The 27,847-nt window shown below is 42.9% G+C and overlaps 1 protein-coding gene across 1 annotated transcript in view; it reads left to right on the top strand.

Annotated features, from left to right (window-relative positions):
* Positions 1–27,847, top strand: part of TENM2 (teneurin transmembrane protein 2) — a 979,370-nt gene that overhangs the window by 749,861 nt on the left and 201,662 nt on the right. The window contains exons 6-7 of the mRNA XM_024753416.1: positions 2,907–3,029; positions 16,978–17,183. Coding sequence (XP_024609184.1) covers positions 2,907–3,029; positions 16,978–17,183 — 329 coding nt within the window. The remainder of the gene's footprint in view (positions 1–2,906; positions 3,030–16,977; positions 17,184–27,847) is intronic.

Raw genomic sequence — 27,847 nt, 5'->3', positions numbered from 1 at the left:
TCTTCGGGGGTGGGGGGGGGCAGTTGCTGAACCTCCCTCTGGCCTTAAGCAGCTATTATCCTACCTGTAAAGGGAAACCTTTACAAAAGGTAAAGAGAGAGAGACTGATTTCTCAGCCCCCACCATCAAGCAAATCAGTAGCAGAACGAGAAACAGAATTCTCATTAGTCAGGAAACTCATTTACTTCACAGCTCCCTTGGGTCTTTATCCTAAGGACACTTTAGTCCATCCCCACAGGCCAGAAAGATATTCTCATTTCCTACCGAAGGAAGAGACAAGGAATAGCTGACCAAGAAAAAAATAAAAAGTGCAAACAAAAGCCTATTTCAGACTCCCCACAACACCCCGCCTACAAAAAAAAAAAAAAAAAAAAAACCAAGAGGAGGTGATTGTACCCCGATATAGTTCTCACTTATTTACTTAATGTTCAATTCAACAATAGAAAGTATGCCCAAACTTGAGTTTCATTTTGCAACTAGAGTTGCATTGCTTCTACTGGGAGGACAGAGCTTATGCACCGCGGATTTGGCTTTTGTCCTTTTTCCATCTTCATCTCACTTTCTTATTTTTCCTTTCACTTCTGGGAGTCGTCTGAGAAGTTACTTGTGTACTCTGACCCGAACCCTTCTCACCCCATCTGTGGTCTTCTTGTTTTCAGAATAGTTTTTTTTTTTTTTTTTTTAAATAAAGAGATGCTACGGAACCCAAGATAAAAAGCAAGGCGGGGGCAGGCGTCTTTGCAAACGGAGACCACCGTTTCGTGGACGCCCTCGGTATATCCAGTAAGATCGGGGTATTGCTTGCTCTCTGATCTCCCAAAGCTGATGGTTGCAGTATGTTCTGTACCTTGGAATGACAAGATTGAGTACCAGGAAAGGGGAGCAGTTTTGACAAGAGTTTTCATATTGATGGGGCGCTGGGGAGGTTGTCATCTTTGCCTGATGGACCCATCGCTTCCGTTTCTAGATATGAAAAATCAAAGCTTTGTAAGGCCTGGGCCCCAGCTGGATCTGCAGTATCTATCTGTGTCTCTGTTAAAACACAGAGACCCTCCTTGAAAGAACCGCATCTCCAGTGCAGCAGCAAAGCTGGCTCGAGGCAAGCGCCGATAACCCAATAGTATGTTTTTTTGGAAATCTTTTAAAAATAGCTAATTCCTCGGCTCCCTTCACCTGGTAATTACAAATCAGAAGCTATCGTTCTCTTGAAGCTGCCACGATTAGTTCTCATGTCCTGACCTCTGTACAGTGAAAATATGTCATTATTTGAGGCAATCGAATCTGGCCTCTTCAACTAAGTGACCTACATAGAACAGATAAACTGCAGGAGAAAATTAGGTGTTACCCAGACAGAAAGTGTACAGTAAATGTCACTTACTCTTATTAGCATGTATCATCTCGAAGAGTTGCAGTAGTGGGCCTTGCACTTCGGAGTAAGGTAGAGAAAGAAAACTTGGTTCTGAGGTGGGGATGTGTATAAGGAAAAAGCAGATGTACACGCAGGGACGCCTTGCCACCTTCATCCATGGCCATCAATCTGAGCTGTAAGGTTTGAAGATAGGTTTTTAACCTTAAAAGAATGCAGCCTGACTTTAGGTGGTGGTAAGCAAGCAGAATTAATTGCTGTGTGAACAATTTCCTAAGCATTGTTAATTGCGTTTCCTGTGGTTAATTGTTTCTCCCATCCTAGCCTCATACTAGGAACCTTTCCCTGTCAACAGCCCTTTCCCTCCTGCAGTGCTGGAAACGTAGCAAAGGCATCAGCCTGTGTCTGGTTGAAATGCCAGACAGACATGTGGTGGTTATTGCCTGGCTGAGAAATATGCAGGGGAAGGAAGTCCTTATTTTTTCACAAAGGAAGCATTTCTTAGATACGGACTTTGAAAGAAGGCAGGTGTGTGGAACTTGCCTTTCGCTCCACACAGTAAGAACAGCTCACCAAGAGCCATCAGACATAGGGGGATATTGGCTTAGCTCAACTCACCGGGACGCGGGCAGTTGGCACCAACAGAGTGACAAGGACCACCAGAAGGAAGTTTGGTGTCTGGAGGTTGGAGGTTGTATGGGAGTAAAACGAGAGTTTTGTAGGCGCGCTTGTTTGCTTAGCAAAGAAGAGGCAGTGCTTCAGAACTCTGTGTCTCATCTTGGACTGTGGGGGAGGGTAGAGATAGGGCAGGTGAGAGGGAGAGAGACAGTGAATCACCGCAGTACTATTTCCAGAAAAGGACTCCATTCCGTCACTACCCCCAAGCTTTTTCCACCATAGGCTCAGAAGATGTTCACTTGTCAGGAAGAGGGCTGGAGCGGAAAAATCCTTTTCAAGTTTGAAACAGGGAGGTGGGCTTTACCGTGGGCCAGTACTACTGCAGATACTGGAGGCTGCGTTGGTATTTCAGCACAGGTATAGTCTCGTCTGCACCAGACCAGCAGGCTGGCCCCGCGGGGGGAGCCTTGATTTGAAACAGATTTAGATTGTGAGCAGTTTGGGGGAAACTATTCTTTTCAACGCCCCTGGACCACCAGTCTATAAACAGCTCTGTCCGGAGTGCAGGAAAGGCTGGGAGGGATGGAGAGTGCCCTTTACAGTGATTCCAGAGGGGCACTTTCCCCTTTAGGGTGGCACCATTTGGAAGGTCCGGGCTTTGTTTTCCCCTCCCTCCTCCGCCTGCCACTGGGGATGCTCTCCCCCTGAGGCTGTTGTTTCCTTTCCACTGGAAGAGGAAACCCAACTACCCAGATCTACTTGCCTTCGGTATTTAGCTAATCCCTGAGGCCTGGGGCAAGCCAGTGTTGAACTGCAGCTTCCTTCAAAGGCAGTCGTTTGGAAAAGGCACCTGGCCCTCCCCCTTGACATCTGCATTGCTGAATTCTCTATTCATGTTTTCATTACTTTGTCTCTCCTGCAGCCATGCATCTGCTCGGACTCAATTGGCAACTCCAGCCGGCAGATGGACACACCTTTAACAATGGGATAAGGACCGGCTTACCAGGAAACGATGATGTGACAACAGCGCCATCTGGAGGCAAAGGTGAGGTTACAGCCGCAGCTCGCCCTCTTGAGGCCACAGGAAAATTCAGAGCTCTCGCCACCTGGTTCAGGTTTTCTAATCCGAATCTTGTAAGGTATGCAAAAGGGAAGAAAAGGGGAGGGAAAAAAGCCCTGCATTTTCTAGGTAACCCCGTTCAAAGCTGTCTGCTGTTCCTGTCTGTGAGCTGTGTCTGGCTGGAGCCACTCGGAGCTGGCGCGGTGCCCGCTCAGAGCCAGGTGCACCCCTACGCTCTCTGCAGCGACCGGCAGGGTCTGGAGCTGCTTGAAAGCATCTCAAGGCCTGGGGAGCAGCAGGAGAAAGTCCTGCCTGATGGGGAAAGCTGAGAGCGGCAGGCGGCACGGGCCAGTAGACTAGAGCCCTCTCCCCAGGGGAGAGATGCAGCTTCCCCAGGGAGGAAGCACCACCTGGCAAGGCATGAAAGAGAAAAGACCCGGAGCTGTTCCGCTTCGGGGGAGAAGAGAAAGGAGTTTTGACAACTCGGGAACAAAGCTTCCCTTGGCAAAACAGTGAAGGGGACAATAGAAATGTTTACTGAAGCAATCAGGCAGCAGTACTTTTGCAGGAAAGAAAGAAAAAAATAGGTGCTAACAAGGTGCTAAGAAAGAGGAGAAAAAAACAGAACCGTGGGGAAGTGGGGACGTGGGGCAATTAAGAGGCAACCAATGGCAGCCAATGGCACCATTAGGCAGGCTGGCATGCAGGGTAGGGGAGGATGCTTGACTCAGGATGGAAATCACAGACAGAAGAGATTGCACAGAAGGGTTCTCCAAACACAGAATTCTTCACTCTGCCTCTTAGCACACTAGGCAGTTCACCCGACATTTCTTAAAATACCCCACAGGGATATTTCAGCAATGGTAAGGGAAACATTTATTGGGCACCTGTTGTGTGCCAGATTTAACGTTGTGTAACTTTAGTAACCCTAAAGGGAGAAAAATTATCTTGGAGAAACCGGGGCCCAGGATGTTTTAGAAATTTACCCCAAATCCAGCAAGTAGGCAGGTACAAATCTGAACTCAGGTCTGTGACGTGTGCATCTTTAAGGGAGCTGTTGGGTTTTTCCTAGATCAGGCATTTTCCACAGAGGATATTCCAGAATCATCTTCCCATAGAGGTGTACATTAATCAGCCCTGAGGTGCTAACGTTGCTTAAATTAGCCTCTCCGGAGCTGTCCTAATGCTTCAAGTGTGACTTTGTCGTCTTTTGCTCGAGGCTTTAAGAGTCGTTCTCCTCATCTATCCTAATCATAACACTAAATTACCTTTAAGTAAGCATGAAAAAGTTTTACCTGAGGATGAAATTATATGCTTTCCATTATCGAGTGACTAAAACTGGACCTGAAAATGAAAAGTATATTTTACCTTAACTGACCCACAAGCCAGGAGCCAGATTTGCTGGCGTCTGCGCATCTCCAGGGCTTGACACCCCCTGTAAATGTAACTTCAGTTGCCTTTACTGCAGTGGTTCTCAGCTGGCGTGTTTTTGCCTCCTGGGGGCACATCTGGCAAGGTCTGAAGACTTTTTTGATTGTCACGTTTAGAAGAGGTGCAACCAGCATCTAGTAGGGAGAAGCTGAGATGCAGTTAAACAGCCTACAATGCACAGGAGAGCCTCCTACGATTAGGAAGTATCCCATCCAAAATGTCCGTGGTGCTGCTCTGTGAGAAACACTGCTTTTGGGGGTCTCTGTTATGTTTGATCCACAGATGTCCTTTAATCTGCAAATCAACACTCCATTTTTTGAAAAGAGCACAGAATACACATTTGAAATGTGAATATGCATTTTTTTTTGCACAGGGATGTAGTTTACGTCCATATACCTACTGAGATTACATACACACGCTTTTTTAACTAAAAAACAATTTTGGGGGGGGGGCCGCTCCTCGCAGCTTGTAGGATCTTAGCTCCCCGACCAGGGATTGAACCCGAGCCCTCGGCAGTGAGAGACCAGAGTCCTAACCACTGGACCGCCAGGGAATTCGCACAAACACTTTTTAAATAGCGTTCTTCACAAAAGGGAATCACTGATAGGCGTGAACTTCCATAAGTGAAGGTCGGCCTCTCCTCCCATTTGTGATTAAGCTTCATTTCCAACCCCACCGGCAGGACAGAAGATTCCCGGAAAAGAACAGGTCCTAGCTAAGAGTATGATGTCTCTAAATGAACAAAGAAACATTTTCCATGGTGTCTTTGGAAGGGCCAGAACTTTTCCCCTCAGAGGCCACCTGCTTTTGAAAATACTGTGTGAGTTGTATAACATCACACATAGCAGAATATTTTCCAAATGAGTTCTGAGCCAGAAAAGAGGTTACCAAGTCATTGTGCAGTGAATTTTGTCAGGAGGACTTTTATGATAAAGTCTGAGCATTTGAAATTGCTTAAAGTTGAAGTAGAACTCAGAACGTCTTCTTTCTGAACGCCAAAACAGTGCTCTTTCCTGTGACCGAAGAGATCAGATCTCTCCTTAAGTTGTTGTGAAGTTTGGTTTTAAAAATGACTAGAAGGGTTAGTGTTTTCACACACCCGCCTCTTTTTTTTTTTTTTTCACATCTTTATTGGAGTATAATTGCTTTACAATGGTGTGTTGTACCCGCCTAACTCTTTTTAAAGGCGGTGATCCTACGTTTGAATTTCTTTACCCAGTGACCTACTTCCTCTGCACAATCCAAATCTATACATTTAGATAACCTGGATCAATTCCAATCGACTACTTTTCCAGTGTTTCAAAGAGACAATCAAGATATATTGGCAATAAATTAATTAAATACCACCCTCTCCATTTTTTTGTGCTGTACGATAATCCCTCACTCCGATAATGTTTTAATCAAGATACACCACACATTGCCAGGGAGGTTAATGTTATTAAGCAATTACTAGGTAAGTGTCCAGCAGAAGCAAATTAAAATGTAAGCAAAACACAGGCATGTGAGTCCCATCTAAGATGGCACATCGATAGAGATTTCATTACCTGGTCTTAAGGAGTGTTTACACTGCTCAGATTTGGAAAGGAGTCTAATAGACAGGGCAGCCTACACACTCTGATATGTTAGTAGAAACAAAGCACTTGATTAATTGGTTGGGAGAATATATGTTCTTTGGGCTTTGTCTTCCCTTTTCCATTTGTTGTTGTTCACGGTTTATTTTTTCTCCATTCTGTCTTTCAATTAAAACTTAACGTGGTTGATTTGGTCGTTGGATTTCACATCAAGGAAGGGGAGCCCACAGACTGCCAGAATCACTCACCATCTCAAGCGTATTTCTATGTTAAAAGGAACGAACTCATACGTCTTCATTACAAGAGCACGGAACACTTTTTCTATAGATCTGGGATTAGACAAGCCTTGAGAACGAAGATTCAGTACAGTGTTCTCACCTGGTCAGATGGCATAAGGGAATCCAGTTTGATTGGCTAGGTCCAGAGGCAAAATATACAAGAACTTTTAAAGGGCACGTCGTATGTAGCCAATTTGTGCACTGATCTTAAGAAAGAATAAACTCCCGAGTAGAATTTCATGGGTCACTCTCAAAACCTACACTCATTTTACATTCAAGGTGTCCTCTATATCTGGGGTCAGCAAACTGCATCTCATGGACCAAATCTAGCCAGCCCCCTGTTTTTGCAAATAAAGATTTATTGGAACACAGCCACGTTCATTCAGTGTCCCTGGCTGCTTTTGCACTCTGGCAATGGAGTTGAGCAGGTGCAACTGAGCCTAGATGGCCCCCAAAGCCTGAAATAGTTACTGTCTGGCCCTTTACAGGAAAAGTTGGCTGACTAGTCTTGATCACGTACAAACCCATTTCTACTTTCCTTGGACTTGTCTGTAACTACAAGTTGCAGGAGACTAGGGAGAAAGACAAAACTCCAATATATCAGTTTTTCCTTCTTGACATAATGTTGGGTATAATATATTCTCGGATAACTTCGCATTGACAGATGCTCTATACTACAGGGCTCTGGGGTTGGTCTGACTGGATGCAAACACCAACTCCATCACTAAGGAGCTGTGTGGATGTAAACAGGTCATTTGCCCTCCCTCGGCCCCTGAGCCATCATCTGTAAAATGGTACCCCCTCATAAGCTTGCTGTCCCCCATAAGGAGATGTCATTTATAGAATATGGTGTGTGATATCAGATACTTAATAAGAGAACCGTGAATATTTGTTGTTTTTCCTGACATCATCATAACGTCCCTTGGTCGGTCCACTTAACAAGCCTCCACAGGCTGCCACTTCTTATGAGGTGCTGTATTTTCCAAAGGCGAAGGCTGCCTTCGGAATGTGAAGGTAGACAATCCTACCACTTCACCTTTTTCCTTTACCCTCTAAGAATGGGGACGAACCCTGATGAAGACTTCTTCTCAACCATGTGCTTGATGAGGTCAGTAGGAAGCAGGACTTCCCGTTCCAAAGGGCCAATGTGCGAAAATGAGCTGGCCAGCTCCTTGCAGCGTTATTTGTCTCACTGCAGCTTGAGTTCCATCACTGCCGGCATGTCTGTTTTAAGCCCCACCATTCTCGGTTTATAACTCAGCTGTAAACATTTATTTGTGCCTGGAGCACATTTCTTTCCTACCCTTTGAAAAAAAAAATCAGAATTTCCAGATGGTATGCAAGTTGGAAAAAAATGGCAAAGACTGTTATTCTGTTTAGAAACATGTTTTTCTACACTTGCCCTTTCAGCAAAAACTTCATAATGATTTTTACTAGTTGGCTTAATGTATGGTACTAGGAGCCAGATTAGCAGGGAGGTTGGTAATTCTTCCTCTGGCTCTCATCAGCCTCTCAATGAACACAACCCAGGGTTCCAAAATGATCACTTCCCTACATGGGGCTTTTTCAAAGTCGTTGAAGTTCCCAGAAGGACAAGGGGTCATTATGATCGAGCCAGCCATTGAGATACTGCACATCTACTGGCAGGTATACCGACGACCTACATACCAATGCAACAACTCCCCTCATTTTGGAGGCCGTGCTATTCTACCGTTGTTACAGATGGGTACCACTTAGTGCATCACGTTGGTGGATTTCAACCTCTGATTGCCCTCCACAAGCCGTTCCCAGTTGCATACTTTCTGTTATACATGGCATCATCGTGGCTTGACATAGGTATTAATAATGAGATCCAGTTTCCCTTCCTGCCACATTCGCCCTGACTTTCACTGGCATGCTTCTCTTTCAGAGACCTGCACACCCAGAGCTTGGTCTCTGCTATCCGCTTGGATACGCCTCTCTTTGTCTCTCTTGTATTTAGCCCAGGGTCTGAAATGCAGTCAGCCTAGTGGTTACATACGTGGGTTTCTGAAACGGTCGGACAGAGCTTTTGATCCCAGCTCTGCCACTTAAGACCTGTGTGATCCGAAGCGAGTCACTTTACTCCTGTGGTCCTCTTGTCTGAAAAACAGGAAACAAAAATCATAAAGGAATCCGGAGACTACATGGCAAGTTGTAACCACTCAATAAATTTTTTAGCTGCTATAAATAATACTAATAAACTGAACTACTTATTAATACAGAAGCATGTTGACCTGAACAGTCAGATGTATAAATACCTATTAACACCCTGAGTGGCAGAGATTTGGCCATTTTTGTCTAAGATGAAGAATTGAGGTTTCAAAAGAAAGGCCATGTGTAGTTCTGAGTGCTGAAGGATTTTATAAAAATCATTATTGCTGTGTGACGCTGTGCATACTGTAACAGCCGCAGTGGACACTCAGGATGGAAGTCTATTCCTGAAGAACAGACAGGCAACAGCCGGGTGAAGGCTCCTGGGCTGCTGCTGACTCAGACGAGCTAGTGAATCTCATGTCCTTAGGAGAATCTTTTCGCCTATCTTCTGGTTAAACAGAATTCACAGATGGTTGTCCTGATTCCCAAATAAATGGAAACGAGGTGTAATGACTGAAGCAATATTCTGAATTCAACTTTATTTGCAATAGATAAAAATATGTGAGGCAGAAGAATCCGCAAGGCAGATTTATGCTAGGGTGCCTCCAGAGTTCAGTTTAAGTTTAGGAAGTATTAACACGAGGCTTCATTTCCGTGCTGTGACCGTGAGTCCGTTCCCTTTATCACTTGTTTGGGGAATAGTCTTGCTGTTTCCATAAATGAATTATGGCAACATTTTCTGAAATGATTAGCTTCTAATGTGGCGATGGAAGGCTGTTGTTTTGCTCCACATCAGTCTTATTTAACTGGTTGGAAGTTTAGGTACGTGTGTCTGCAATAGGCAATCGCTTCACATTTCCATGAGCAATCTTCCGTGGAGTTATAGACGTGGGCTGTCCTGTGAAATTGATCATTAGAGCGTTGCTTCCAAAATCCCAGAAATCTCATCTTTAAGCTGGAGATGAACCCGCAAGAAGCAATGTGTCTTAAGCATCTGCTTCTTAGGGCAAAACGATCACCATCTCCACTTTTCACTGTGCAGCTCGTAGATATAAAGAAAAGTTGGACATGGAAGCCACGGCTCTGGGGGATGGAGGCTGGACTCCATCCTGTTTGCCAGGACACTACGCTTGTTCACTGCCTAGAACCCAAGGGTGGTGGCCGGACTCACACAGAATGATTACAGAATGGTGTTAAATTCCTCTGTTCTTGATACTGTTGGTGCAGAGACTTCAGGCTGCCTAGATAATGGATCATGGGAATATGACAGACACCCCAACTTTGATGTTGACCAGAGATTACCTAGCACTACAGTCGACGCTTGATAAATAGTCGTTGCGTGAAAATATGAGTGAATGACCCACCCAGCCTTGCTTGGCACATTCATGGATCATTGTGAAATAAACACATGGCTGCCTTTCAGTTGCCCACCTGAGAAGCAGCTAGAGCCCACATTAACAGCTGCAGTTTGGGTGTTAAACTGGCCTTTGCTTTCTCTGGACGTAGCACTTTAATTCATGCAGTAGGTACCCCCCCAGGTCTGCAGATGTACTGACCACTCGTTGTGTATTGATTTCAGCTGCTCTGCAAGATGTCTGTTTCATTACAGCCCACTCCAGCCCTGGGCCCTCTTGTAGTTAATAGTGCACTAGGCAGCTGATACCATAAACTATCCATAAATCATCACATATTTATCCTCCAAATCTGGGATAGTTACAGGTGTTTTGCAGGCAGCACAACAACTGGATAGAAAGATGTAAAAGTGCGCGTCCTGTGTTACTCTGGTTAATCCTCAGAAGCAACCCCATTATACAGAGGAGTAGACAAACTCAGAGAGCGGGAGGGATCAGCCCGAGGGCACACGGCTAGTAGTTGTCAGAGCTGGGATTCAAACCCAGGGCTGACCAGCTCCACATGCAACATTGCCTCCTGAGAACTCAGAACTTCTCAATATGACGACACCCATCTTGGAGGTAAAGGTAGAAACCATAATTACTTTGTTTCCTTGTTGAGTGACTCTCGATGGCATCCTTTTAGGGGTTAACCATGTTTGTCCTAGAAGAGCTGGCATGGCTCCGGGAGCCCAGGTTCTGATCCTTGTTTGTGGGACCGGGACCCTGGTCCGGGCTGATGGCCTCTTTGACCTCGGAGGGCGGCACAGACCTCCTGGACATCAGCCCAGGGATTTGACCTCCAAGGACAGAGTCATGGAGATGGTTCCCCACGCTGGCTGTAGCAATTTACAAAAGCCACTTTTCCTTTTAATCTCTTGGGAGGCAGTATTGGCCTCACTTTTCCTTTTATTATTTTTAAAGCTACAGAAGTTATGCCCACTCATTCTGAAGGTTCTTTTTTATTTAATTTATTTATTTTATTTATTTATATTTTTGGCTGCATTGTGTCTTTGTTGCTGTGTGCAGGCTTTCTCTAGTTGTGGCGAGTGGGGGCTATTCTTGGTTGTGGCGCGTGGGCTTCTCGTTGCAGTGGCTTCTCTTATCGCGGAGCACAGGCTCTAGGTGTGCGGGCTTCCGTAGTTGTGGCACGCGGGCTCAGTAGTTGTGGCTCGCGGACTCTAGAGCGCAGGCTCAGTAGTTGTGGCGCACGGGCTTAGTTGCTCTGCGGCATGTGGGATCTTCCCGGACCAGGGCTCCAACCCGTATCCCCTGCATCGGCAGGCGGATTCTTAACCACTGCGCCACCAAGGAAGCCCTTGAAGGTTCTTTTTTAGGTATGTAGAAAAAGTCTTTTTTCCTTTGGCTGTAAAGGCTATTAGTGTAACAATTGGCGAATTTGAATAAGATCTATAAATTAGATATATTTGGTTGTATCAATGTTAATTTTCTGTTTGTGATAACTGTACTGTGGTTCTGAAAAAGAATGGCCTTGTTTTTAGGAGAAACACTTGGAAATATTTTGAGGTAAGGGAGCCACCTGTTTATAACTTAATGTTTCAGAAAAAATATATATTTATATACAGAGAGAGAACACAAATGTATGTAACATTTATGGAATCTGGGTGAAGGATATGCAGGAATCTTTGTACCATTGTTTGAAATTTTTCCATAAATCTGAAATTATTTCAAAATGAAAATTTTATATATATTAAAGGTATTTATATGCAGATATATATACATATGTGTGTATATATATATATACACACACACATATATATATATATATATATGGGAAAAGTGAAAACTCTTTGCAAAAGAATAATTCAGTTGCATATGTGGAAAGTTTAGTTTGAAAGCAATCACTGGTTTGTTAAAAGGGATGTTACCTTCACTTTCTGATAACCCCTCCCCCCACGGACACCACATAGGCGACTTTGTAGTACAAACCCAGAGATGACCCTCCTGACTTGCTCTGTAGACCACAGTAGGCTACGGTGGAATGCCCCTTAAGGTATCCTTGGGTCCAAACCACTCTTATGGAGATAAGGACAATGAGACCTGGAGAGCTGAACTGCCTAAAACTAGCCAGCTGCTTAGTAACAAGGATGGGATTTCAACAGAATAGTGCATTTACATCCCTTTTCCTTCCACAAATGGTTCAGCATCATAAAGCATCAGGATTAGGACCCTTACCTTTTGGTTGTTAATCCAATGACCTATACACTAGACTCCAGCTGCCTTGGCTCATTTTTTTTGTTTATAAGACTTTATACAAAAGATAAATTAAGAGTTGACTCATGGTTTTTCAGAAGGATTCATAAGGAAGTTTTCTTTAGGTAGTAAATTTCCCCATGGAGCTTTCGAAAGAGAATTTAATTTTTTTTTTTTTAAAGCCAGTTTCCGTGCAACTTTTCAAAGTAAATCTTTCTTAAGGCTCTCATTTCACCCAGTAGTCACAGGGGTTTTGTTAAAATACCCCATCAGATGGTCAGATAAAACTTGATTCAGTTCAATAAGAATTTATAGATGGGTTGCCAGGTGCAAACCACGGAGAACCCAGAGATGCATTTGTAGCCCTGCCTGACCTCAGGGAGCATAGCGTCTAATAAGAGACACTTAGAAAGGCAAGTAAAATCAACATAGTACCCAGCAGCAGTGCTGCAGTAGAGTTAAGTGTAAATGCTATGAAAACGCAGAGAAAGAACCTATTTATCTGGCAGGAGGCAAGGTATAAAGGATAAAAGAGCTTCAGTGTGAAGGTATAGCTGACTGGATCTTAATTTCCGTGTTACTGGGGTGGGATAGGGAGGGTGGGAGGGAGGGAGACTCAGGAGGGAAGAGATACGGGAACATACGTATATGTATAGCTGATTCACTTTGTTATAAAGCAGAAGCTAACAATTATACTCCAATAAAGATGTAAAAAATAAATAAATAAACCAGATGCCTGTTATACTGTAAAAAAAAAAAAAAAAATTTTCAGTGTTACTAAATAAAGTAGGATTTTCATAAACTAAGCTAATCAATAAAATAACCAAACAGGCTTCTAGAAAGTCCCACCAAAAATCAGTAATGGAAACAGAGCCTGACTCCCAATTTTAAGCTTGTTCCCATAGTTAAGTCTATTCCAGAAGAGTTAGACTCTCCCCTCTCTCTTGATAGATACATACACACATATATATGCACATATACATGTATGTAAATATATACATGCATATCACATATACACACAATGTCTTTTTGAAAATCCTTTACTCTGAAAAGAAAGCCATGGAATATTACTCAGCCATAAAAAGAAGCGAAATTGAGTTATTTGTAGTGAGGTGGATGGACCTAGAGACTGTCATACAGGGTGAAGTAAGTCAGAAAGAGAAAAACAAATACCATATGCTAACACATATGTATGGAATCTAGAAAAACAAATGGTTCTGAAGAACCTAGGGGCAGTCGGACAGGAATAAAGATGCAGACGTAGAGAATGGACTTGAGGACACAGGGAGTGGGAAGGGTAAGCTGGGAAGAAGTGAGAGAGCGGCATGGACATATATACACTACCAAATGTAAAACAGATAGCTAGTGGGAAGCAGCCTTATAGCACAGGGAGATCAGCTCGGTGCTTTGTGACCACCTAGAGGGGTGGGATAGGGAGGGTGGGAGGGAGACGCAAGAGGGAGGGGATGTGAGGATATATGTATACATATAGCTGACTCACTTTGTTATACAGCAGAAACTAACACACCATTGTAAAGCAATTATACTCCAATGAAGATGGTAAAAAAAAAAAAAAGCCAGACATTTTCCCTTATCGTTTTTCATTCTTTTATTTAATTCAGTGTAACTAGCATATATTTTGCTATTATTATATGCTAGGGACCTTCTTTGTGTACTTCCATCTGTTACTCTCAGCCTATGAGATAGTTACTATTATTGTTCCCATTTTAACAAAAAGAGAATGAAGACCCAGAGAGGTTAAGCAAATTGCTGGTGGTCACACAGCAAGGAAGAACCAGAGCCAGGATTGGAACCCAGTTGTCTGGCTACAAAACCTATACTTCAGCACCCAGGTGCACTGCCTTCTTTGGTGGATGGAACATGAGGGGCGGGGCATCTGAAACCCTGGTGGGGGAGTGTGACTACTGAGAAGTCAGCCTGTACTCATTGGCGGGAGCAGCTAATTTACTGACTTCAGTGTCCTGAAGTTGGGGTCTACTGAAAGAAGGGGGACCCCGCTACTATAAGAACCAAACCCAGACTTACCTGCTGGTGGCAGTGGTTAAGAATCCGCCTGCCAGTGCAGGGGACACGGGTTTGAGCCCTGGTCCGCGAAGATCCCACATGCCACGGAGCAACTAAGCCCGTGTGCCACAACTACTGAGTCTGCACTCTAGAGCCCGCGAGGCACAACTACTGAAGCCCGTGTGCCTAGAGCCCGTGCTCCGCAACAAGAGAAGCCACTGCAATAAGAAGCCCGCACACCGCAATGAAGAGTAGCCCCCACTCGCCACAACTAGAGAAAGCCCGCGCGCAGCTAAAAATAAATAAATTTATTAAAAAAAACAAAGCAGAACAGAACCAACCCCCTGAGGCTCCTTGTCGGAATTTCTCCAGCGCAGCCGCTCCCTGGAAGCCTCTTCGCCACCTCTGGCGTCCTCATTTGGTTTGACATTATCAAAATCCGTTTAAGTTTCAACAGCAGATTAGTGGGCTCGTGGGTGCCGATTCCCTGCTACTTTTTCATAGCCTGTCATTAACCCAGCAACGCCTGAAAGCCCAACAGACATGAAAGAAAGCTCATTTTATTACGTTTAAAGATGAGTGATTTCTTTAGAATTCTTTTTTATCTTTAGTGCATTTCTTTAACTTGTTGCTACACTGTGATTGCTGGGGTTACATTTGGTCTCTGTCAGAGACTCCTAAACTATTCTTCCCCAGGGTTGGTTTTGTTTTTCCTACAGCTCTTCCTTACTGCATCCTTTTTATTGTATCCTTTCCTCCAAAGGCCTTAATCTGGCGAGGAGAGGAGCCCGTCCAAAGCAGCATTTTTAAGTACAAATTCGTTTTTAATTTATAATAATCAGAACTTCTGATCAACTGGTGATAACAAGTGGTTCCCCCTAGATATGTCATTATGTCAGCAAAATAAACAATATGCCTTTGAGGCTTAGAACCTTACCGATAATAATAATCATGATAGCTAATTTTTATTTAGTGCTTACTTTGTACCAAAAATTAGTCGAAGAGCTTTGCGTGGGTTCACTCATTAAATCCTCCTAACAATGCTATGAAATAAATAATAATAGTGTCCCAATTACACAAGGGAGGGAACTGAGGCACAGAGAATGGATACACTTTACCAAGTGTCAAAGCTGGGCTTTGAACCAAGGCAGTCTCAGCCCAGTCTCTGCTCTTACACGCTATGCAGTATTCCTCCCCTACAGGAAAGTACTTCATATCTGATAGGCAACATAAAAATGTTTGAGGAGCAAACCATCTAAAGAGCTGACCCACGAAGGATTACTAGTTTCTTTTCTTCCTAACAATGTTTTGTGATGGAAGCTTCCAAACTTCCTGTAGGAGCCTGTTCCCTATTCTAGAGGTTGAGGGTTTCTTCTTAAGGTCCAAAGCAGCGTGTCTTCTACTTTATTTTAAGCCCCTGTTTACTTCGTATTTGATCCCCTATTGAACTAAATATGGGGAAAAAAATAACTTTACACCCTCAAGTCATTCTGTGGTTTTTCTTTTATAATTTAGATATGGAAAACCTTTAGGGATCCAAGAGTGTCACCTCTCCATTTTCTGGAATGAGAAACCAGCACCAAGCGTTTATGAGTATTGCCTTGATGCAGTGGCCAGGTGGTAACAGAGCCAGGTCAGCTAAGTCAGAATGCCTCACTCACCTTTCATGCCAGTCTTCTGCAACCTTATGATCTCTCTTGACCATCCAAACCTTCTGCAATGGATTGTGGCCAAATACAGATGAATATATTCAGAAGAGTTCGTCCATTACAGAATGCAGGAGGGAGCTGGCTTCCCATCCTTTGCCCACGAGACTGAAGAAGTTTTAGATCCACAAGGCCGCCAAAGTGATCAATCAAAAAGTGCAAAGACCCTCAAAACCAAAATGTCTTCAGTTCTTTCTGTATTTGGTTTCAGCTGGTTTAGAAGTTCTCAAGACGATAGGAGATTGTGGTTTTATATTTCTTTTCAAGTTCAGAATCCATTTGAAGGAATCACAAGTGACCTATGTAAAACTAGCTTCCATCAAGGTTTTGTTCCCATTTTAGAGAGGATGATGATGAGGCCCTGAGAGATCAGTTAACTTTTCTTGAGCAACTTCTAGTAACTCCCAGCTTTTTCTTAATTCTGTGTTCATAAAGGAAACCACCCTACGAAGTGTAGGAGACCCTGGCTAGTTCGTTGTTATTAAGAAACCCTCTTTTAAAAGAGGAATTTCTGGAGCTCCTGTTGTTAAAGTTCTGAAGGTTGTTGAGTATGGGCAACCAGTGGTTCCTATATGAGTGATTTCAAATGACGCAACAGAGATGCACCAGTGTCACCGTGAGGGGGGTGTGGTTTCCACACGGTTCTTAAGTCCCTCCTCTTAAGCGGGGAAGGGGCGACACCCAATGTTGGGTCAGCCTTAGAGCAAGTCAGCATTTTCTGTTGAGTTATTTTATTTATTTTGGACTGATGTTTGTTCACTGCTGGCTCTTTTTTATTAATTTATGAGAATGTCAGAGTATATTGGACTTGTTTGTGGCAGGAAAGAATAATTAACAGCTGCAAGAATTAAATCTGGTGCCAAATTAATATCACTCTCCCCTTCCCTACTGATCATTTTACATCCCAGTCACATTTGGAGTTTACACGTACTTATCAGACTCCAGCTCTTATGATAGTTGATCAGTAAAGAGTGATCTCAGAAGTTTAGCAAGCGCTGTGCCAATATTTCAGATGCCCTGGGGTATGAGTTTCTAGGATTATTATTTAAAACCTAGATATTTTAAGTTGTGACCTAAAGAGAGATTTGCCATGGGTTTCACCATCATATATTTTTTAAATACTGGCATATAATCAAACAGAAATGTAGAGCCAACTAATGTGTACACATGTCATGGACTTGGTGTCAATTCCTATTTTCCAGTGCCCTGGTTCTTGAAGAACAGCAGCATAGACAGTGGCGAAGCGGAAGTTGGTCGGCGGGTGACCCAAGAAGTCCCACCTGGTGTGTTTTGGAGATCACAGATTCACATCAGTCAACCCCAGTTCTTAAAGTTCAATATCTCCCTCGGGAAGGATGCTCTCTTCGGTGTTTACATAAGAAGAGGACTTCCACCGTCTCATGCCCAGGTAGGAACATGCTTGATATAGCCATGAGTTTAAAAAAAAAAAAAAAAAAAACACTTCACACCCACTAGGATGGTTATAACTAAAGGATGGACAATAACAGTTGGAACTCTCCTGTGTGCTCCGTGGGAATGTAAAACGGAGGGCCACTGTGGAAAAGAATTCAATAGTTCTTCCAAAAGTTAAACAAAGAATTACAGTATGATCCAGCAGCTCCACTAATAGGTGTATTCCGACAGAGAATTGAAAACTTTATTTCTCATTTAACAATATGCACAAATGTTCATAGCAGTGTTTATTCATAATAGCCCCAAAGTGGAAACAACCCAAATGTCCATCAACTAATGAATGGAGAAACAAAATGTGATCTGTCCCTACCATGGGATAGTATTCAAACATAAAAGGGAATGAAATATTTTTTTTAAAAAAAAGGGAATGAAATATTGTTACCTGCTACAACATGGATGACTCTTGAAAATGTTATGCTAAATGAAAGAAGCCAGATACAGAAGGCTACATATCGTTTGATTCCATTTGTATTGTCTGGAATAGGCAAATCCATAGAGACAAAAAGGAGATTAGTGATTGCCAGGGGAGAGGGAGGAAAGAATCGGGACTGACTGCTAATACCTTTGGGGTTTCTTTTCGGGGTGATGTAAATGCTCTGAAATTAGATAGCGGTGATGGCTGCACAACAGAGTGAATATACTAAAAACTGCCACACTGTAAAGTGGTGAAATTTATGTTATGGGAACGATTTCTCAGAAAAAGAAAACGGTTACCTCCCCACCTGATGACGTCACCTTTGCCAGACCTTTGCTCATCCTTGGGTACTTTTTGTTCAAGGGGTCTAGTTATTTGTTAAAACATCACTAGGAGACATCCCACTGTGTTTGAAAAGAGTGACGTAACATTAACCAAAATTCAGCAACCATTTCTCTGTGGCTTCCCTGTGCTTCCCCGTACTACGTGCCTTGGGGAGTGCTTGACACTGCATAAGTGAGATTATTCCCAGGGTTTGGAATGACAAGATTAGATGAGAATATGGATTTCATTGTTTTTCTTCTCATCCCTCCTTTCATTTTTCCTGATAGAGATTTTCTTATACGTCCCACTTGGGATAAATTCACCCTCATCTAGTTTGGTTTTCTTTTCCAATAAGAATTGTATATCCTAAGGAAAACCAAGCAGTGTTTTCCCACCTCATTTGCGCTCAAATCCAGCAAGTATATAAAGAAGTACATTAGGAAAATACACCAGTGGAGGGAAAAACACCCTTAACCACCCATTATATCCAGTCAAAGCTGACCTTTTTAAACATGTGTTGGGAAGGTATTCATCCAGAAAATTCAGCTGGAAGAATTTAAAGCTTTAAACCCATTGGCAAATGCAGAGCAGTCAGGCCACCGTTTCTTTGGCCTTAGCTCACAGCAGACATTGCTAATCGATGACTGCACTTTTTCCTCACTAAACTCGGTGCACAGATACCTCCAAGAGAACCCTAAAGGCAGCCACCACCAATTGACTGGTGTTGGCTCTCAAGATGAAATTTATTTGCGGTCCCATCTTTACAGCCTGAAACGATCGATATAAGGGACTAAAAGGACTACTTCTTTTTTGAGCAGGGAGAGCTGTGTAGGTTTATATTAACATACACAGCCCATGCTATAGGGATCAATGTGTAAAGTGGTAATCAATAAGTCCTCCTCCATCCATCCATCCAGAAAAATATTTATTGGTCTAAGCACTGATTATCTAGAGATGAGTTAACATAGCCCATGACCAAGCAGAACTCCTGTTACAAAAATCACATCTGTCCTTTAAGAGATTCTCATCAAGAGAAAGAGAAGGATTCAGCTAAGAGGAGTCCCTGAGGCATTTCTGTAACTTCTGGCCAGGTTCAGGGTGCTGGTCTGGGAAGTTATGCAAATTGTTAGGGGGTCTCCCTGACCTTCAGGCTCCACTCTTTCTACTGTAGCATAATGAAAGATTGACAGCAGTGAAATCTACTTGTTGGCATTATTTGAGTAAGTAGGAACATGCCTCTGGGCACAGCTGAGCATAACTTCCCTGTCAGCCCCTTGGATGCCAGGAGCTTTGCGGCGGGGGGTGGGTGGTGGTGGTGGGGGAACCTCTCCCTTTTGACATTGTTTTGAAGCACTGCTATCCCCCTTCGCTTGCATGCTCTGAGCAGAATCATGGAAGGGCCAGTGATCATGGCAAGTCAAGTAGGTAACCCTCTGAAACTGAGTGATAGTGGACAGCAGGCAGAAAACGTACTCTTCCCAGGTTCCCCGCTGTTCTGACTTTCAGGACTCAAACCCTCAATGACAATGTCTCTCCTTCTTTTGTGGCTACACCACGCTGTCCATCTCCTGCTAAGCCGGTGATTGTTCTAGTGATCGGCGTCTCAGAATAGCTCCACTCCGGGGACAGTAGGTGTGCACAGAGGGTTGCCGTCCAGCTCCCAGTTTGGGAGTTTAGCGTGCGTCGGAGGGTCCGGTAAGCAAGACAAGGTGCAGATGCCTAGAATGCACAAGACAGGTACAATACAGGGGCGCTTCTTAAAAAAAGCAGGAGAGGAGAAGACGACTCCCCACGCATTCTCGCGATCATTCGCTATCATAACGTGCATTCGTGTCCATTTGATGAGCTACGTTTCCTGGAGGAGATGGAGCTTAGCCCCTCGCAGTGATAGGTGACTAACTCACGTCTCAAACCATTATAGAATTTTTCATTTCTATTGGCATATCCTATCAAGGAACATAAGTTCTATGGGGATTGGCAGGCTAGCCAAGGTGACTCATTTGAGCTGAAAAGAGAGAAAGAGGAAGAAGTGGGGAGGGGGAGGAGTATGAAATTCTCTTGGCTGCATTGCATGAATGGCTGTGCTTAAATTTTATTGAGTATCATGCTCTGACCAAGTGCCTACAAGGTTTGGTATCCTTGTCCAAGGATATTAAATACAGGGGAGAATCCTTTCTTACCTGTTTAAATTTCCCAAAGAATCAGAGTCTGTCCCAGTTGACTTTTTGAACGTGGCTTTCTACAGTGATACAGTACAGAGGTAGCATGGCATAGGGGAGAAGGTCCTGGAATTAGAAAACTGAGGATGGAGTCCCTGCTACGTGCTAACCAGGCGTCCTCGGACATGCGCCTTAACCTCTCTTAGCCTCAGTTTCCCTGTCTACCTGTGTTCCCTGCCTCACAGTGTTGCTATAATTACACTACCCCTACCACAAAAAAGGGAGGATGGGAAAACACTCTGCAAACAGAAGCGCAATATAAAGATATGGTACACTAGTGTTTCATTGTACTTAGAAGTCCTGCGTGGCCCTAGTCAATACTGTCTATCGATAAGCAATGATGTAAATATAGGTTTTTAAGATAAGATTAATTTTCTCGTTTTTTTCTTCTTATCAGAGGACAAATTGTTTTCATTACAGAAAAATTTTAAAAGCACAGAAAAACAAAAGGAAGTAAAAACACCTGTAATTGGAAGCAGTCCCCTTTTGCTGAACAGTTATATAGTGTTTTTGCTATAGTAAAAGATTATCAGTGGCACGGGCTTCCCTGGTGGTGCAGTGGTTGAGAGTCCGCCTGCCCATGCAGCGGATACAGTCAAAAAAAAAAAAAAAAAAAAAAAAAAAAAAAAAGGATATCAGTGGCAGTATAAAAAAAAACAACAAAAACTCAGCATCTAAGTGGCTTAAAGCAACAGAGGCTATTTCTTGTTTATATCAGTGGTTCTCAACACAGGGCAATTCTTCCCCACCCCAGAGGCATTCTTCAGTGTCTGGAAATATTTTGGGTTGTCACCCTGGGGAGAGGTTGCTCCTGGCAGGCAGTGGCAGGTGGGATGCTGCTAAACACGCACAGGAGAACTCTCCACAACAAGGAGTTATCCAACCCCAAATGGCAAACATGTTGAGGTTGGGAACATCCTACTTCACGTGTTCACTTTGGGTGATATTGGGCTTTGCTCTATGTCAGTCTCATTCAAAGGCACGGACCTGTGGAATTTCCACTGTCAGGAACATAACTAGTACCCCATCGCAAAGGAAGGAGAAGATGGTGAGTTATGCACCAATCCCAAAAGACTTCTGCTTGAAAATGTCACATATCATTTAAGCCCTTCTCATATGGACCAAAGCAAGTCAGATCCTACTTCCATGGACCTGGAATTACAGTCCTCTGAGGTTCCTGGGTAGAGGGGCACCAGATATCCCAATGAAAGGCCCTTATGCCTTAACGATAAAATGTTGGGAGACCTGTCCTCATGGCTAGTCTTTGTGTACACCCTTAGTTCTTTTCCTGAAAGTAACCCTTAAGGATTTGATACTAATTGCCAAATTTTCCTTCTGAAAGTTTATACCAATTACCCTCCCTACTCTCCTGCCCACCAGCGGCAGTAGGTGCCCATATTATTTACTTGAACTCTTGCATAAACTGGATATCATTGTTTAATCCTTGTCTGTCAGAAAGGTAGCTATCCCATTGTCTTTTTTTTTTTTTTTTGCGGTACGCGGGCTTCTCACTGTTGTGGCCTCTCCCGTTGCGGAGCACAGGCTCCGGACGCGCAGGCTCAGCGGCCATGGCTCACGGGCCCAGCCGCTCCGCGGCATGTGGGATCTTCCCGGACCGGGACACGAACTTGTGTCCCCTGCATCAGCAGGTGGACTCTCAACCAGCTGCGCCACCAGGGAAGCCCCCATTGTCTTTTAAATGCAGCATTTTGGTGCCCGGCATTCCATTTTTTTAAGACCTAGACAAAAAAGAAAAACAAAAGTTGATCTAAGCCATTTAAGCCATTGTCAACCTACCAAGTCAAATTCTCATGGGGCTGGTGTATGTAAGGTAGCCTAGTCCATCTTGCCGAGTATTTGAAATCCTACGAACTGTGTCAGGTTTGCTTGAGCCCAGTTCTAGAAGGGAAACAGGTGAGACTTAAAGATCGTCATCATCATCATCATCTGAGCTGGATGCACTGCTAGGGATCAAAGGAAATCTCAGAAGCGGTTGATGCAAGTGAGCATCTTGGTGGTTAAGGCAGGGAGCAGGTTTCCTTGACAGTTCATCACTGATTGCTACTGATATGTCAAGCCAAGTAAAATCCTGCGTGAGAACAAGTCAATAATCGGCAAATTAGGTACATGATTAACCGAACCAACAAGATGCAGTTAACGCTGGGGAGGTCTGCTGGGACTTCACCTTCTCCCCGGTCCTGTTTAGGGAGTATTAAAAACGCCTGTTTCCTCACTCAGACTGATGGAGCCATGAGCCCAGTCACTTCCAGAGGCAACTTGAACGTGTGGGGTGGGCTTACAGCTCCAGCTGTAAGGGTTGATTAGATGCAGGTAGTAGGGATTAAATGACGCTAAGATAGAAGCAGACACTGTCAACCCCAGTGCTTTACTCTGAGGTGTGTCTGTGGGATGGGAAACAAAACTATCCACACATTCATTGAACGATAGAAGGGAACGATTTAAGAGACCACAAATTGCCCCATGATCATACCAAAGAAATGCAAATATGGCAGATCAAGCATGTGTAGACCAAGATCAAATGAGCCGAGCAAACATTCCTATTGTCCTCTTCAGCAGAATTCCCCTAAATGACGTTTTTTCAAAGCAGATTTATAAATAGCGATGAGTGGGGTTAGCTGTTCGCCAGCTCGGTTTATCCCTTTCCAATTCAGAGCCTTGTTTGAAAATGAATTCCCTCTTTCCTTGTCCCCTTCTCTCTTGCCCAAACAAGTCAACTGCACACAGTTTCCATTAGAGGTGGAAGTAACTGGATCCCTGGGTCGGTGGGACGCCCACGTGTTCTGAGCAGCCTGCTTCTGTCACTGTGCCCCTGTCCAGTGCCCATGATCCAGGCAGACAGGCTCTCCTTGGACTTCTGTCTTCCTGCAGAGCTGTGTTCTGGGATCTTAGTGGGGAGAGAATACCAGGGTTTGGGGCTGTCAGCTTGCATAGCCCACCACATAGCATTTTAATTTCATTTTGAAGGGAGGCATATTTTTACAGGCATGTTTTTCAGACCCTTCCTTTGCAAAAGAGCTTGAGGTATGGAGAAAGAGTTTGTGAAACCAAGAGAACCTTGGTTTCTTCTTTATTGGACTAAAAGTGCTTCTGGAAAGGTCTTTCTCAGGACACCCCTTGTGATTATCTGGTGGCCTCCTGATGGGAATGGAAACTGCCAATTAAATCAGTGGGTACCCTCCTGGGCAGTCACCAAGCGGGAAAAATCTCAGAAGATGCTTGAGTTTTACAAGGGACCTTGTATTGAGGGGCATGCACGGGGAGGGCACGCTGAATGTTTTTCAAAAAAGTCAATTATTGAGAACATGGAACTCGGGGAGAAAGATAGAAACAGAGAAAGCAGGGATGAGTAAAAGGGGGCAGCACCAAACCACATATTTTGACTGAGCAGAGTCTCAGAGGTGCTGTAAGTCAAGAGTTTCAAATTTTCCAGACAAAGACCTTAATCTTCAAGTGAAATCTTCTGTAGAACCCCATATATAAAACAAATCAATGTGACAGTTTTATTAGTATAAGCATGGTTTATAATTCAAATCCGTATTCGTTATTGTAATGTTTTGATCTCTGTATATGTATGTTTATTGTATGTGTGTATATATATATATGTTTATATGTGTGTGCGTTAATAATCATGTATACAGATTGAGACAGAGACACAGAGAGAGAAACTAAACTCATGAGATTAGTCACCCGTAGAAATAGGTGAGGAGAACAGGACTGAGAATTAGGTTTAAAAGGTACTTGTTCAAAGGGCTTCCCTGGTGGCGCAGTGGTTGAGAGTCCGCCTGCCGATGCAGGGGACGCGGGTTCGTGCTCTGGTCCGGGAGGATCCCACATGCTGCGGAGCGGCTGGGCCCGTGAGCCATGGCCGCTGAGCCTGCGCGTCCGGAGCCTGTGCTCCGCAACGGGAGAGGCCACAACAGTGAGAGGCCCGCGTACCACACACACACAAAAAAAGGTACTTGTTCAGCGGGGCGGTGGGATGTGTGGTGAAGGTGGGATGAACTGGGAGATTGGGATTGACATACATACACTAATATGTATAAAATAGATAACTAATAAGAACCTACTGTATAAAAAGTAAAATAAAATACAGTTTCCTGAAGGATCATCTGCCTGCCACACCCTAGAATGAAAAGTAAATTCTGTGTATTTTGCCTCCTGTCAAAAAAAAAAAGTACTTGTTTTTATCCATAATAAAACATTAAAGGTAAGGCAGGCCCTTCCCCATCTCTAAGACATGCCTGCTCACACACGTACAAAGACTGAAAATAAATATGACACAATGCTAACATTTATTCATTTGAGTGGTTGAAATATGGGTGATTTGTCACCATATTCTTTATACTTTTCTTAATTTTAGTAATCTCTCTGTCTTTAAGAAAAGTAGGTCTGTGACAAGCTTGGGTCTATTTTGAGTAAAACAAGCATTAAGAGGTTATAGATGATGACTCTAATCTTATAGCACTCTCAGGATTCAATTTATTTATGTACTTTGTTTTGTCTGCACAGCTTTGAGAAAAATCACAGTGAATATATATAAGCAGTTGCAAAGAGCAACTGTATTTTCTTTCATCATTTCCCTTACAGGCTCTGGCTGGTCTTCAATTAAATTGATCCACAAACTTGAAGGAGGAGAGATAGAAAATAATCGTTTCAAGGTTAAATCACTTAAAATATCTACTCACATCCCTTGCCTTAGATACAGAAGTAGAGAGGTTGCACCCCAAACTTAAAATAAGCTGTGAAACTCTTTATTAAAAAAAAAAAAAAAACACCATTCTGGAACATGCTACATGTTCTTTTTTTTTAATTGAAGTATAGTCGTGTACAATATTATATAAGTTACAGGTTACAACATAGTGATTCACAATTTTTAAAGGTTGTACTCTATTTATAGTTATTAGAAAATATTGGCTATATTCCCCACGTTGTACAATATATCCTTGTAGCTTATTTTATACCTAATAGTTTGTACCTCTTACTCCCCTACCCCTATATTTCTCCTCCCGTCTTCCCTCTCCCCACTGGTGACTACCAGTTTGTTCTCTATGTCCGTGAGTCCACTTCTTTTTTCTTATAGTCACTAGTTTGTTATATTTTTTAGGTTCCACATATAAGTGGTATCATACATTATTTGTCTTTCTCTGTCTGACTTACTTCATTTAGCATAATGCCCTCCAAGTCCATCCATGTAGCTGCAAATGTCAAAATTTCATTCTTTTATATGGCTGAGTAGTATTCCATTGTATATATACACCACATCTTCTTTATCCATTCATCTGTTGATGGACACTTAGGTTGCTTCTGTATCTTGGCTATTGTAAATAGTGCTACTGTGAACATTGGGGTGCAATTACATGTTCATTTGAAACTGCATTCGTGGTTTAACATCCTGACACGAACTTGAACCTCTGCTCTGCCTGGCATTTGCTTGCAGGATCCACCAGCGCAGTTGCTTATACAACCTTATCTGAGCAGACACACATCAGGTGGATTCAAAGAAAGCCCAGTGCAGATCTTGAAGTTTTCTAATACACAGCAGAGTAACAGAAGTTCAGATCTGTGTTCAGAGATATTTAGAAAAGATTTATTCCAAGATCTTCACAAAAATTAACAGCTTTAAAATGTTCATTGAAGCCCCCCTCAGTACAGATGTTTGTAGGGAAGCCAAAGATGTTAGAAGACAAAAATTACTCTCAGTCATCTGATCTCTTATAAAAATGTTCTCCACTCAGAGATCCCTCCCCATTTAACACTAGTTATAATAATAATAGTCAGCATTATTTGAGGGCTCCAGTGTGCCAAGGACTGTTTCACATGAATTATTTTCTCTTCACAACAACCCTGTGAGGTAGGCACCATTAGGAGCAGCCCCATTTTACAGACAAAAGAACTGAGGCAGAGTTTAGGGTCACAAAGCTGGTACGCACTGAACACAGCAGACTGGCACCTCCTTTTTCTCCTCTCTGCCGGCAGTCATTTCCAGGAACATCCTGCAGTACAATGTCAACATGAATGCTGACAGAGTAAAATTACAACTCAAGCCCAAGACGAGAATTTCATTAAGTCAACAAAAGTGATGCTGGAGATCTGCCTGTAAGTGCCCAGGGAAGCCTTGGGTAAATGCAGATCTGGCTGAGGTAGCACAGTTAGATACTGTGGCAGAGAGAAGTGGCAAGGAAGGCGACAAGATCAGCGCTTCCAAGAGGGCGGTTCTAATATCGTAAAGAGAGGTCCTGGAAAATTTGATGAAGACCTCCAGTATGTTTACATTTGATTGTGTTGCACCAGTCAAGCTACAGGGATGCTGCATTGTTCTCGAGTATTTCATCAACTCTGAGATACACACGATGCTCATCTTTTGACATCTCTGAAAACAGGATGCATTTTGCAATCAGTGAAGTGGAGGGACAATGAAATGTTTGGTGTCTCATGTTTGTGTACGTAGGAAACCTCAGCGTTCGTTCTAAAAATGAGAGCGTAGTTGCAAGTATAACCTGAATATTCCTAGATATCAGGTAAAAAATACTTTCATAATTACAGTTTTACTTTTCAAGGTAAATTCCGAATCAATCAATGTTAAGAGCATCCATTTTAAGTGGCCTTTTATTAATTCCAAATATCCTCAGATAACTAGATCCTACTGTATATGTCAAGTCAGGGAGGGTATTTAAATATAATTTTTTAAACATATAAATTCACAAAAATAAAGTTTAAATAAACATTCTGTGGAATGCCTATGCAGCTGTTCCAGACATAGACAAGCATGGGCGTAAGGGTGTGGACCAGTCCAGACTGCCTGATCTTGAATTTTAACCTCCAGTATTTCCAAGCTGTGTGACCTTGGGCAAGTCCCTCAGCCTCTCTGTGCCCTGATTACTTCATCTATAAGATGGAGATAATAATATTATACATTCATAGCATTGTTGTTAGATGTAAACGAGGTAATCTTTATAAAGCACTTACAACTGGACTGGCACAAAGAAATGGTATAAACTATCATCATGTTTTTCAAAGCATCCGTAATGCAAACCCCACAAGCTCCCAAACAAACAAAACAAAACAAATTCCAACTGTTTTATTAAAAGATAACTTTTATTTGTGGTTTTCTCATTATAAGAAGAATATATGCCAATGATAGGAAAAATAGAAAACATTAACATTTTTAGTATATTTTCTGTTCACATACATTAATCATTTTTACAAATATAGGATCATACCATAAATACGCTTTTTACTCTGATTCTTTGCATAATGATAAGTAGGGAACAACTTTCTAAATTTGAATATTCTTCCATAAACTCATTTTAAATGCCTCAAAAATAACTCATTCTATAGTTTTGTAGATTTTCTGATGATGGCCATTCTGACCGGTGTGAGGTGATACCTCATTGTAGTTTTGATGTGCATTTCTCTAATGATTAGTGATGTTGAGCATCCTTTCATGTGTTTGTTGGCAGTCTGTATATCTTCTTTGGAGAAATGTCTATTTAGATCTTCTGCCCATTTTTGGATTGGGTTGTTTGTTTTTGTATGGAAACACAAAAGACCCCAAATAGCCAAAGCAATCTTGAGAAAGAAAAACGGAGCTGGAGGAATCAGGCGCCCTGACTTCAGACT

The sequence above is a fragment of the Neophocaena asiaeorientalis genome, unplaced genomic scaffold, assembly GCF_003031525.2.
Source record: "Neophocaena asiaeorientalis asiaeorientalis breed wild unplaced genomic scaffold, Neophocaena_asiaeorientalis_V1.1 scaffold268, whole genome shotgun sequence".
Lineage (NCBI taxonomy): Eukaryota > Metazoa > Chordata > Mammalia > Artiodactyla > Phocoenidae > Neophocaena > Neophocaena asiaeorientalis.
The sequence above is the reverse complement of the archived record's forward strand: the minus strand, read 5'-3'. Positions and strand labels throughout refer to the sequence as shown.